Source organism: Zonotrichia albicollis, chromosome 2 (genome assembly GCF_047830755.1).
Source record: "Zonotrichia albicollis isolate bZonAlb1 chromosome 2, bZonAlb1.hap1, whole genome shotgun sequence".
Classification (NCBI taxonomy): Eukaryota; Metazoa; Chordata; class Aves; order Passeriformes; family Passerellidae; genus Zonotrichia; species Zonotrichia albicollis.
Genome location: NC_133820.1, coordinates 56254979 through 56268972, shown reverse-complemented (window position 1 = coordinate 56268972; position 13994 = coordinate 56254979). Strand labels below are relative to the sequence as shown.

The window sequence follows — 13994 nt, the reverse complement described above, 5'->3', positions numbered from 1 at the left end:
CCTGTGGATGTTTGGATTTACTGACCACTCACAGCAGAGCTGGGTCTCGCTCTCTGTCCGAGCCAGCTGCCTTTGTTATCATTCTTTTCTTTTCTATTCTTAGCTTAGCTAGCCTCCTGAGGAAACTTTTCCTTCCATTCTTTTTAGTTAGTTATAATGTAATATATATATCATAAAATAATAAATCAACATGGAGTCAACATTCTCGTCTCTTCCCTCGTCCAAGAATACCTGTGAACACTGTCACAGACCAGAGATCACCCAAGGACAGTGGTGCTGCTGGAGGGGACACTGAGTGTTAGGGAGCACATCTGCTCCTCTGCTCATTAGCTGCTGCTTCACTGAGTCTTACACACTTTTCAGATGACATGATGGGCAAGAGTGAGAGCTGGCAGTGGAGAGGTGACACGTTTCTCACTTCAAGCACACATGAAACATGATGAGCCAAAGTTTTATGTTGTTATAAATTGAACACACAGATAACCAAGGCCACTCTCCACAGACAGCAAATTAACCCTTTGCAGACAGAGCTGCCTGGAGACTGATTCTGTCCTGAAGCACACAAGGACTAAGGTGGGGGAAGGAGAATTCACAGCCCTGGCCTGGGAGGCAGCAACCCCACATTTCAGAAAAGGCCATCCTTGCACAGGCACACATATACAGGAGCACTGCAGAGGTTTGCAGCATCATCCTCTGCCCTGCACAGCTCCAGTCATCCTCAGAGTGCCCCCTCAGCCTGGCTTGGATGGTTGCACTAGGATGGGGACCCAGCACTTCCTCAGGGAACAAATCCAGACAGCAAGAGCAGCCAGGGCAATGGCAAACATGCTGGGGAGGGTGGACAGACAACACCAGCCCCTCACTGGGGAGGACTACAGGCAAGTTTTTGGGCTGTCACTGAGTAGATATTTCCTGCACATTTCCAAATGTGCAGTAATGCTCAATAACACATATAAGATTAGAAAGTGGGGAGATGGGGGCTAAGAAGAGGGGAGGAAGTATTTTAGAGGACTTAGCACAGAGGATCAAACTCTGAGGTTTGCATTTCCCTAATAAAACACTCAGCATGTGATTTTGTGGCGCTGCTTGTTCCAGCAGAATCTGTGCCTGCTGCAGCCACATACATTAACTGAACAGAGAATGAATGCTAACATCTCTGCAGAGCTAAATAGACAAGCTCATATTTTCACTTAGTGGAGAAAAACTGCCCCTCTTAATGCTTTATGACTTGAGTGACAGAAAGGAAATTTCAGTGTCTGTGCAGGCAGACAGGAATAGATGGGGAAAATAATGAATATTTAGAATACAGAGGAGAGTATTTAGGTGAGCTATTGAATATTATCCAACAGAAATGTGAGTGGAATTGCTGTTAAATGTATAAAATCTTATATTACCACAGAGGGAGTTGGATTTTGAAAATTCAAACTAATTCTGAATAGCTAATTCAATGAAAGAGCTTTTGCAAATGGCATAGTTGGCCAATCACACTCATCAAAAAAGCCGAGAGGATTTGATTGAGTTCTGGAAAAGACTAAGTGACCATATTGGCACTGGTCACCATGGCAGCCCTGTGGGTAATTGCACCTGTCCCCATGGCTGCACCCACAGCTACAGCCCCCCAGAGCAGGCAACCCCTGACAGCCAGGAGAGGAATGTCCCCATGGCCAAACGTATTCAAGCCATCTCTTAGGTGCCCAGTCAGGTTCTGCAGGTAGGAGTCAGAGGCCACCTCCCACCCCAACCTATCCCTGCTTCACCTTCCTCTCCTTGGTATTTCCACTCTTTGTTCCCCCAGGGGTTGTCCCAGCCCTTGAGATTTCCCTGTGCTGTTTGTCTGTGTGCAGACCCCACAGTGCTGCCAACACCATTGGGGGCATGTGCCTGGTGCCATCCCTTGGCACAGCAGTGCTGCTGCCAAGGTCCCACCACACTGGGATTGTGGAGCTGCTCAGAGCGGGTTGGCAGCAGGCTGAAGGTGGCCAAGATCTGCACTCCTTTGCTTCCACATCAGAGATGTGGAAACTACAACCGCAGATGCTTGGCAGGAAAAAAAGATAGCTGAATGCAGAATTTCACCCTCCCCTGATTCTATTTAGCAAGTTTATGGAGGAGAGCTGTTCTTTTAGCCAAGGGAATCTGCATCACTAACAGATTGGCATTGTTTATGCTGAAATGCTGAAGAAGCAAATCAGTTTGCAAAAAATGTATCAGCATCTACAAGAAACAACAGAAAGAGTAAATGGGCTTAATTAGTCATTAGACAAGGAACTGGATTAGCGTGTCCTCACATATATTTAAGAAATACAAGCTCTTACGCAGTGCACTTTATTCCTTGCGCTGGATAACTCATCTTTCTAAAGAGGACTCTTTGAACAGCTGTGTGGGTCAAGGACCATCTCTGCCAGCAGCCACGGGCACTGAGCAGATGCTGGACACGAGCTTAGCCTGAGGGAAGGCAGCAGTGGAACTGTCCCCTGCACACCAAGCTTCCCCTGCACGCTGCTCCTTTGCAATCCACCTCACTGCCTCTCTGCCAGGCACTGCAACAGGAAAACAAATTATAGGTTTTTTAAAAAAGCTGTCAGTGAGAGGCTTGGAAAAAAGGCTCCTGGGCCAGCCCCTGACAGCTGACATCCTCATGTCACCTCATCACTGCCTTACACTGCAGCACACAGGTTTGCCAAGGGACATCAGCCAGAGGGCTGTGCTTCTGCCTGGGACTGTTTCTCCCCTGTGACAGGTGAGCTTTCCTCACCTGTTTTGGCAAGAGAATGCCAATGCCAAGCCTGATAGCTCCCCACAATGTTCTTTTGAATGTTATTTTCCTGATGGAGGACGGAGAGATTTACAAAGGAAAAGTAAAAAAATAGATAAAGAGAAGTACCACTCTTTATCTCTCAGAGGACAAGAAGGGTTTATGTGCCCTGTGCATTCCACACAGTGTCAGAGTGAAAAAGGATGATGGCTGCTGACTATAACCTCACTGCTAATTCAATATTCTGACACTCAAACATGTCCCAGGTCTTCACCAACCAACCACAGTCAGGACTACCGAGGACAAGCTTAGCAGCATCCATGCAGAAATTGTGCCATTTACCATGATCTGGGATTTGAGAGCAGGACATCTGGTTTCCCTTTGGAAACAGGGCCCATCTGCAAGCTGACCTGCCATCATTTGAGTGTGTGATATTGAGTGGTGACACCAAATCATTTACTTAATTCCAAGCATCTCTTTGCTTTCTCTGCACACACTAATGAGCATTTCAGTCAAATAAATCATGTTAGGTTTGCACAGACACTTTGGGTGTTTGATTAAAGAAAGAAAAACCCTAAATTTTTGGGGAACAGGTGCACGGTAACACTCACATGGCAAATCACATCTCCCAACTGGATGATTATTTGCTTTCTAGTGACAAGTTCTCCATTGCAAAGGTCCTTGTGGCAGCCTCTTCCCACCCATGAGGAGCTTTTATTGGCAAGCAGGGCACCAATTTGAAGCACACTGGCACCTTTCTGAGTGCAACTGAGAGTGTACTGGAGTAGGCTCTCCTCATTGCTAGGGAAAGGAATCACATTAGTATCTACTTTAAGAGGAAAAAGTCCTCTCAAAACCAAATTCCACAAAGGACTGGTAGCCTCCTCAAATAGATAAGAACTGTACTCAGGGAAATGGTATAAAAAGCCTGTGACCTGCTGAAGTGTGATTTGTAGAGACATTTGTGATGACTAGCAAGCTCAAATTAGTTCCTAAGCCATACTCATTAGCTTTCACTGAGCTCATGGGATAAAAACACGTTGCATTTCAGTACAATCAAATGCATTTGGTGGGAGGGATCACATGAGTATGGCCATTAACCATCCAGACTAGAGGAACTGTTTCACTTCCTCAGGAAGTGCAGCACAATGTATATACGATGGACTTGCAAAAACTGAGCTATATTCAATATCACCTTAAATGTGATAAGCTCAAGCACATCAACATGCTTAACAGCAAGTTCAATTTATAGCAATTTCAATTTACAGCCTGTACTTACACATTGTTTTTTTTTGTAGAAGCTTGGGTTTAGCATCAGAGGGACAAGCTGTGCATGAGAGAGAGGACTCCTGTAGTCCCAGAGAGGCCACAGCCAGGAATATTATCTTCCTCCAGGATCCCATATGTGATTAGGAGAACAATGCTCATTGGTTTCTTCTTAACAGTTCTCAGTTTTTCTGAAATCTCAGCACAGCTACATCTCAGCACAAAAGGATTTCAAAAACTGCTCAACAAAACTAATTTAGTTTAATTAAACTTATCTACATTTTAGAGACAAAGCACATCTCAGACAATGTGCAAAACTTACAGATAGCATTGACCCAAGAGATTCCACTCCTGGGTAAAGCTGCTAGCTGATAGCCCAGTGTAATTTAAGCAATCATTTTTACATGACTGAATCTGATGAATAGTTTTCTTTGTGAAAAATGGCTTCTGGCCAGACACGGACAAAAATAGACAATGAACAAGGCATTCTTGGAACAGATCAACTTCTCTATCTGATTTAATCGTAGCAATACCTCCTAACAGACCTGAAAAGAATGTTCTTCTGCATTAGGCTTTCTAATTCCTTGATGGTTTTGACTGACTGATTTTCCTTTGAAGTTGAGGGAGCATTTCATTATAAAAGTGTGCACTACTTTGTAATGAAATGTCCACATGGTATAAACTAATGCCTTGATAGCATTTTTTATGACTTACAAAAATGATGGCAATGCATTTTTCTGGCATCTACTTCCACCTTTAAAGATAAAATTTGCAGATCCTTCTGAGAATAAACCATCAATTTGGAAGGATAAGACTAAATTCAGGGGAGCTACAAACACCAGAGAAGAGAGCAGCATAACAAACAAATCTAATGAAATGTGTTCCAAAAGTGAAGGTAATAGTCTTTTCTCACTAGGACTGTTTATGGCAAACTGCATGTCTCTTGGAGTTACCTGAACTGTGTTCTGGATCTTGTAGCCTGAAGCAGGCTGGGTGCAAGGTTTGGCTCCACTCTGCACAGGGTCTCTATCAAATAAGCAACAGAAGTGGCTGCTGCACAAGTGTTGCTGTCCTTCAGCTGCCTGTCACAAGCCTTCTGCCCAATTCCCAAAATGAGCAATGTAAGGAGTCATCTCTTCCAGGACAGAACCAGCCAGCTTATTTTAGACCTCAGGTTATTTGCCACAGGAAGGTTATGGCTGGGGCAGTGACCTGCAGCATAAACGCAGCAGCACCCTGAGCCACAGTGGCCATTTCTGCAGCAGCTGCAGCCTAGCACAGCTCAGCATCCCTGCTCCAAGGCATACTCCATCTCTCACAGGATATAAGCATCAATCAGGTCAAACTAGAGAGCAGCACGATAAAGAAAAATACCCATTAGCAGCCTTTACTAAGAGACATTTTCTTCTTGTATTTAGTAGCAGTTTAGTCATATATATCCAGGATTACAGGAACCCACAGGGTCACTTCAGTATCTTCAGATCTTGTACTATGTTTTATAGCCTGAAATGAATGTTCTCTACCACAGCTCTCTGGTTTTTAATGTGTTGCTTCAGGCATTTCTCTCTCTTTATGAGTATGGCCAGACGGCAGGACACACCAATCAATGCTCCAGCTGAACTCAGTCAGCAGCAGAAGGAATTATTTTTTTTTTTTATTCATATAATATTTAAAGAAAAAAACCCATGTAAAATGTTTAATATTAATTTGCAATCCCTTATGATACAACCTAAATTTCTTATACTCTTCACACAATTTAATGTGCAGCATCAATAAGGTTAAGGTCTTTACAAAGTGAACGCTGAACAGAAACTTCTATGATGCTGAGGTTAACACTGCCTCTGCTATGTGCCTCATGAAAATACTTTATGTGCCTCATGAAAATACTGCAAGTTGGGGGTCTTCAGCAGCTAGCACATCTAGTGTCAGTCTATTTAACCCATCTAAAAAACCCAAACTCTTCAATGCTCTCCTGACTTTTACCTGACTTCCAGTTTTCATCCAAAGAGGCTTCAAACAAATTGCAATAAATTATCTGGCAAACAAAAGTCTTCATTATTTTGTACACAACAAAGAGAAAAACTGATTCTGAATAAAAGCTGACCAAACTATGCCATTACATAAATGCCTAATGTATATCTTGAGAATTAGCTACATGTAATAGATCTTAATACTATACCCAGCTATAAATCAACACACTAGAACCACTCTAGCAGCAGAAGGAAATCAACCACTATTCATATAATACAAAAATGCAAACTGATCTGAAAATGCATTAATTAAAACAAGACTTCCTGCTTGGCAGTTTAAGAATGTCTCCTGGCCACTGGCTTTGGAAAATACTCAGCACCTTACTCAGACTCGGCCACCCCTCCTGAAGAAGTCTCCAAAGGGGATTTTCCATAGGCTGCAATTACAGGGGTGAAGAAGCCTGAAACCCACCCCAGCAAACATGCAACACCTGAAGGTTACAATTCTGCACAGCATCAGCTCAGATGCCAAGTGGGAGGCTACTCTTGGTAATCCACAAGTGATTTAGGAGGTGTAGATCAACTACATAAAGTTATCAAGGAAGCCTTTGGCTGTGATTTCCCCACTTCCACTTCTCCCGTGTAAGCTGGGACTATAATGAAGTACAATCTTGCAAAAGCCTTGCAAAAGGATTGTTTGTGATGCTACAGTGGCATGCCTGGGACCAGGAGAAAAGGAGATAGATGATGGGTGGCATGCCCAGCCAGCCCTGCTCCACCTGCCCATTAGCTCTGGACACACATGCCAGGTTTTTTGGCATCAGATGGAGAGGTCCCCAGGTGTGAATTGAAACAAGCTCCCTGGAAAATGTCCTTCAGCCTAGTCAGTCCTGAGACTGGCAGTTGTTTTGTCTATTTGTGCTTCTTTTCTTGGACCAGAAAAACACTGCTAAAAGCAGGGCTGGTGAGGGGCCCCTTAAAGCAGATCTATAGCTCACAGGAATGATAACCCAGAACCACAGCTGCTTCCCAAAAATGCTGAATGTTGGATTTTTTGTCTTACCACTTCTATCATAGGCAGCAGTTACCTGTTCTTACATACACTCGTGGCATGGAGCACCTGCCTTAAGCCCCTTCCCTGTTCTTTTTCACGTGGCTTCATTCTTTATATGTACACCATACCCTCAAGGATGGATACATTTGAAGTAGGTGGGCAAATTCATAAGGATTCAAGAAACACTGGCTCTATATCAAACAACACAAATACATTAGAAACTTCATTATACAAAAATACAAAAGTAAAAGCACTTGAAAAATTATTTTTGTGCAGACAATTAAAAAATTATCACAAGATAAAAAGTGCACCACAATACTTCCAACATATATAATTTAAATTTTAGTCTTACTGTTTAATAGGTAGGAACATCTCTGCCCCACTTCAGCATACAAATAAGAACATTCTAGTCAGAAACAGTAAGTATTTTGGTTTTTTACTTGCTTGCCTCAACAACAACTCATGCTCCTTAGAGCAAAGCTTTGATTTGAGAGACATCAGGTGATGTGCAAGACAACTGACCACCACCAACTACACTATGGGTCCCTGAATATCTCCAGGAAGAACACACCACTGTATGTATTGTTGTCTCTACCTAAATCATCTTTGAGCAGCTTTTTGCTGGTGGAGCTCTCTGCACTGCAGTTTTCTGTCCTCCTCCACAGCTACAGGAGCAGGAGCTCTGCTATCCCAGCACAGACAGATATTTTGCTGAGGCTGCTCATTACATTCACTGCAGCCATTCACAGGATGGCACACGGGACACATGCACCAGTCACAGCAGCACCACAGCAGATCCTTCTTCATTAACAGATTCATCAGTGATGCTGGTCCCAGATCACAGCATTTTCCAGGCCCACTGTGGCACTGTAGACTAAACAAACACTGTGCATCAGCTGCCAAGCAGGTCCCATCTTTCATGTTTCGCTGTTTGTGAAACTCAGTCATTTCTTCTCATTCCACATTGTCAGGAAGGAGCAGATGGCAGATGTGCTCTGCCTATAATATTGTTTTTATGATACCCTGCCTGCTGGCAGAACAGTGGAACAAACATTTGGAGGCAAGAATTTGCAGTATATTTTCAGTTCTGGGTAACTGAGCTAAAAGATACAGAGTATAGGGAGAGGAGGAAAGGGTTGTACTGAATAGGTGATGATAGATTCCTATGACAAAAAAGTGATATTGACAAAAAAGGAGTATTTAATATGTTCATATGGACATATGGAAAGACCAAACAGATACTACTATGTGACAATGTGTTCTCACTCATATGGGATTCAAAGACAAGACTCAGTTTTAGCTTCTAAATGTTGTTTTCTGAATTGCCTAACACCAGTGACAGAATCATAACAGAAGTGATACCTGAAGGATAAATACAAGCTTTCATAACAAAGCTGAAAGAGACAGTTAAGTTTACATCAAGGCTCTAGAAATTTTTATTAAAATATTCTTAAAATATGTGCCTTATACACAGAAGAAAGTACTACTTCATTTTTAAGTAATATGATCTGAGCTGCCAACAGCATTTCCTCCTTAAAATTTTAGTACACATATATCTTCCAAAATAACAAACCTGGCATGGTCAAGAAAGGAACATTCCGTTTTCATTTAAAGCAAGATGAAAATAAAAGAAGGTAATTGTTTCAAAACTTGGAGATTTAAAATGATGAACAGGCTACTGCAAAATGACACCTGGGGATTCAGGTTGAAAAGTTCATTTAGAAAGCCTTATAAACCAAACTAAATGTTGTCTATAACCTGTGAGCCAATCTAAGGCAATCCCATTGCACGTGGAACTCATTTATCTACATTCGCAGGGATCCAGCTGCACAGATGCCAAATCCATTTTGTGTAAACTACTGACAAAATTGTGGAAATGTCCCAGAGAAGAAAACCTGCAGAAAAAAATAATTAGTTGTGACTGTTGAGCAGATGCAGTACAAGCTCTTCATCCTCTGCCAGAGAAAGCCCAGTATCTAATGGCAAACAGGGGTCCTCCTCTTGGCTGAAATGCATCTTTTTTCTTTTCAGTGGCATTTCTTCTGCTGTGGCACTGTTGCTATAGCTTCTCTTCTTTCTTCCAGTCTTCTCCTCAAGTTCACTGCAGAAAAAAATCAATTAGTCTTTTTAATAACTGTGGTAATCAATATCATCATGTAATCTAACAATTCCTTTTAAACAAGGCAAATTTGTGTCAAGATAAGAGCAAACAAAATTACAATTCAAAAGGGTGAAGCAATGGAAGCTGATGAACTCTGAATGTCTAAATTACAGCTGCTCTCAGACTGAGGTGGTGGTGGATGTTCTGCTGTCTTAATTGATTACAGTGTATCAGGATATTGCTATAAGTCTTATCTAATATTTGCTGCCTAATACAGCAACAGACAACTTGACAAAACTGATTTCATGATGTGTCAGTGGACCTTGACATGCATTCAAGATATTGCCTACAATAAATATGCATCAAAAATAAAAATATAAGAACTGTCCTTTCACTGCCAAATCCTACACTTAATACAGTTTTGATCTGGGACGATTTAATTCAATCACTCTTTCCTCTTCTTTCAGACATTTCCCTTGGAAGCTACTAAACACCTCTCTTCCATGAGAGGAAGAGGAAAACCCACTAATTTACCCAGGTGAATTCCTATTTCTTCTGCTGTTTTTTAAAGATTTGAATGAACTGCCTTTTGCAGCCTTCAATCTGGATGAAACAGCTGCCAATCTGTTTTATCACCCTGGCTTCTACCACATGGCTATGTGACAACAATGGGAGGAAAGACAGAGCTTTCATGTATCTTCATGTGTTTTTTGTCCAAAACATAGAAAAAATGCTATAAATCTTTTTATCTAAGTTTAAAACAATCAAAATCTATTGTAAGATATATCTGGGAACCAGATTATGGAGTGGTTGTTGTATGCTGTAGGTTCATACCCCAAAACTAGTAAAATGCAAACCTCCACACCCCAAATCATTCCATCCAAACAAACTAACTGGAACAAAACAGCATTCTTAGCTTTTTGTGTTTGTATTTTTAAAAATATAACAAAAATTGAAATGGAACTTCAGAAACGGAGCTAAGGCTTTTCTAAAAAAGTTGGTTAAATTCAGATTTTCAATTAAAATTTGTCAAATTTCTACTCAGATAATTCAGCTTAATTAAAAAAAACCATTTCAACAGGAATTTTTTCATGTCCATAGTTTTTACAATGGCGTAAACGTAATGCCTGTGAACGGTTCCATTCAGAAATGTTGTTTAGACATTTAACAATTAGAAACAGCAGTTACAATAAATAGCTCTAATTGGGGAATACTGTCCTTAGAATCAATGCAGCAAAGGAACCCAAAGCCCAATTCAACCTACCTTCAGCTGCCCACCTTATTTTTTCCCATTAATAGGGCTAGTTAACAGCCTGTGAAATGCTGGTTTCACCACTCACTAAAAACCAACCTAATTCAAACACTAACCCCAACCATGGCAGTTCTCAGCAAGTTCCCAAATGCTCTCTGAGAGGGATCAGCAGCACAATGCAGCTTGTATACACTGTGCTTTCTGGCTGCCCCTCCATAGGGATGAAGGAATTGTTCCAGGAGATCTGATGCCTTGTGCTGGTGGGCTGCACAGGTATGACCTGCCTCCCTCTCTCGTCCATCCCACCTTGCACAAAGGAACTGGGCCACCTCCTGCCTACTCAGAGCCCAGAGGAAGGAGGGAAATCCTATAAGAAACACCCTGCATTTCCACAATTTAGGCAAATGAAATACCCTACCTTTATATTGTTCTTCCTTGCCTACCCAAGAGAAAAGAAGAAAAGAGTGTAAAGAAGCGTGGTCTAGTGAAAGGCGTCCTTGCCCACGGCAGGGACTGCTGGACCTAGATGATCCAGAAGGTCCCTTCCAACAGAAAACATTCAGTGACGATTCATGAATAGATGATGACTGCTCCAAACACTCACTCTTCCTGTAATTCACAGGATATAGCAACTTTGCTGGCTTTGAGCTGTCATTTGGATGGGGGTGGCTTTTCAGGGCTTGCTACCAACATTTTATTTCTTTTCTGAGGAAAGGAATATTTCTCTCATATTTGTCTCTGTAGTGCATAAGATATTCCATAAATGCTGAAGCTATACTGACAGGATATGAAAATACACTGAAGCAGAAAGAATTCTCACTTTTCCAAGTGGACAGTGTGGGTCTGGGCTGGAGTTCCATGGTGTTCACTTTGATCAGGACAGACTGCAGGGGTTCACTTTAAAAGCTCAAGAAAGGCCTCGTTAAGTTAAAGCATTTTAGCTTGTTTGCAAAAGAGCCAATTATTTCCAGTCTTTGAATGGACTCTGAAGCCCAGTTTGCATTCATAAATGACTAATGCTTCATCTAGGACATTAGTTAAAAACATCTTAGTAATTAAAACCCTGCAGAAACATCACAAGCTATGCATTTGTACCTACAAGCTATAAAACAGCAGACTTTAAACACCAAAAATTATAATCACTTACGGAGTTTCAGAGACCTTAGGCATAGATATCTATAAGGTAAAACATTTAAATATAAAACACGTTCGGAAGGAACTGAACTGTGAGATTCCTCAGCTTTTTCCACAAACAAAAGCACATCAACACAATTATGAATAATTTTCATCATAAGTTTTGTGGGATGATTCTGCTGAGTCAAGCTGCTCCTTACTATTACTGAGGGATTGTGCAGCTTGATTAGCAGTGTAAACAGAAGATGCATCTACACACAGGCAAGTGTATTTTCAAAATAATTTGACCCCAGCTGGGCTGTGAAGTGGAGAAGTGAATAAAGAGGAATGTATAACAGAGGAAGCAGCAAAAGAAACATGCAGTGAAGAAAGCAAAATAGTTGTGTTTTCATGATACACAAAAAGTAGATGCAAAACAGTATTTGTTAACAACAGCTTCGGCCGGTAAACAGAGAATCATGTGAAATGTGTGAGTAAGATGTTCCTAATTCTGAGATGCAGAAGAAAGACAGACTGACTGTCCACAGAATGATTTGGGTTGAAAGGGACCTTTGAAGAACAGAAGTCCAACCCCCCTCCCTGTTACTCCAGGATGGATTTTTACCAGCACTGGTTTGGGTGGTGTGGAAAGGGGCTCTTAAGGACTACTCAGAGTTGTGGCTTTTACAAGTGGTGATAGTGGCAATTTTAAAAGGGAGATGAAAAATATGTGGCATCACGATGCTCAGAGATATCCTGTGCTCATTCAGGGTGCTTTTCCCTAGCTGTATGGACAGAAAGCTCTTTGGAGGACTGTAACAGGCATAACACTCTACTGCACATGTGAAAGGACTCAGTGTGCAAAAGCATCTATAAGGGAATAACTTCTGCACTTACTGTCAAATGAATTCCTCCTCAGTCTCCATTAACTGTCACCCTGTAGACCCAGTCCTTTTATCATTTCCATGGACATAAATGGCCCCTCATTCCTCACAAACACACAAACTGATGTACTACCAGCTAATCCTCACAAATTGCCAACAAAAGTTTTGCTACGGTAAATTATTTTCTAGCAGAACAACTCAGTTAGAAAGCAATCCCCAATTCAGATCCAAACCAAGGTCAGTGCATCCTTTTGTCTTCTACTAATTACATTTCAAAAGTGGCATGTGCATCTGCCTTACAATTTCTTTTTTTTATCATCTGGCGAAATTAAGCTTTTCAGCTGCCTGAACAGTCCATGCAGTCTGAGGCTGCCTGATGAAAGGATTTACTTTGTGTTTACACAGGTGAGGAGCTATCAATGGCCAACTTATCAACAGGCACAGTAATTTCTGCGGCCACCATTTGCTCAGCTGTAACACCTAAGTAAGATGCTATCATTTGGTAGAAAATATTTATTACTCAAACATTGAAGTTCAATTTATGAATCCTGTCCCTAAAACAAACACCAGTGTATCTGAATGGCATCTGGGAAATGGGATCAAACTATGACCCTGACAGCTATACACCAAGAAACTCAAATTCTAAACTACCACAAAATAAACTCACAAGTATGTTTTCAGGTAATACCAGGGGAAAATAGAAAGCTTTAATTGTTAGTATTTAACTTGCTTCTGGGCTTTAAGCAATGTCTTAACAAGCTGTAACATTTAGATTTTAAATGCTTGAGAATCAGCCATTTGAAATGTGCAGTCACACAGCCAAGTAGCTGTTGTTTAAACAACGTGATCCTGGCAAGATCTCTAGACAGGCTCTGCTTCACTTAACATTTATCAGAGAATGCTTTGGAGCATAGGATTACCAGCATTCCTCTGGAAACAAACCACCCTCGCCACTGAACTACAGGCCATGAGTCAAGCTTCCAGGCTGCAACAAAGCACACAAGCTCTTTCCCAAAGAAATGTACAGGAATAACGAATGAATCTGCTAGTAAAATACAGTTCAGAAAAGTTAGGAATAATTTATCCCATAAATATTGGCATTTTGCTAATCAAACATGCCGTGCCCAAAACTTTTTCCATGTAATAAATTTTAATTCACAAGGCCATGGCAGCAATCCTAATGAAGATTAATTACTGCAGTCCCTTCCATAAAGCCCAGTGCAGCTTCTTCCTTACTTGCTGTCAGAATGCTACAGCACATAAAAATGGTAATTAAAATATATTGTGCTGTGTTATTTTCTAGATCTGGACAGGCTGGATGAATAGGCTGAGGACACCTCTAGGAGGTTCAGCAAGGCCAAGGTCGGGTCCTGCACTGAGGTCACAACAGCCCCAGGCAGTGCTGCAGGCTGGGGGCAGTGCCTGGGAAGCTGCCCAGTGGAAAAGGACCTGGGGGTGCTGGCAAACAGCAGCTGAACATGATCCAGAGTGTGCCCAGGTGGCCCAGAAGGCCGATGGCATCCTGGCCTGGCTCAGCCAGGTGTGGCCAGCAGGAGCAGGGCAGGGACCGTCCCCCTGTACCCAGCACTGCTGAGGCCA

At 41.8% G+C, this 13994-nt stretch overlaps 1 protein-coding gene across 1 annotated transcript in view; it reads right to left on the bottom strand.

Annotated features, from left to right (window-relative positions):
• Positions 1-5649: 5649 nt before the first annotated feature.
• Positions 5650-13994, bottom strand: part of DDX10 (DEAD-box helicase 10) — a 155195-nt gene continuing 146850 nt past the window's right edge. The window contains exon 18 of the mRNA XM_005482551.3: positions 5650-9146. Within this exon, the coding sequence (XP_005482608.2) occupies positions 8957-9146 (190 nt within the window). The 3' untranslated portion in view covers positions 5650-8956. The remainder of the gene's footprint in view (positions 9147-13994) is intronic.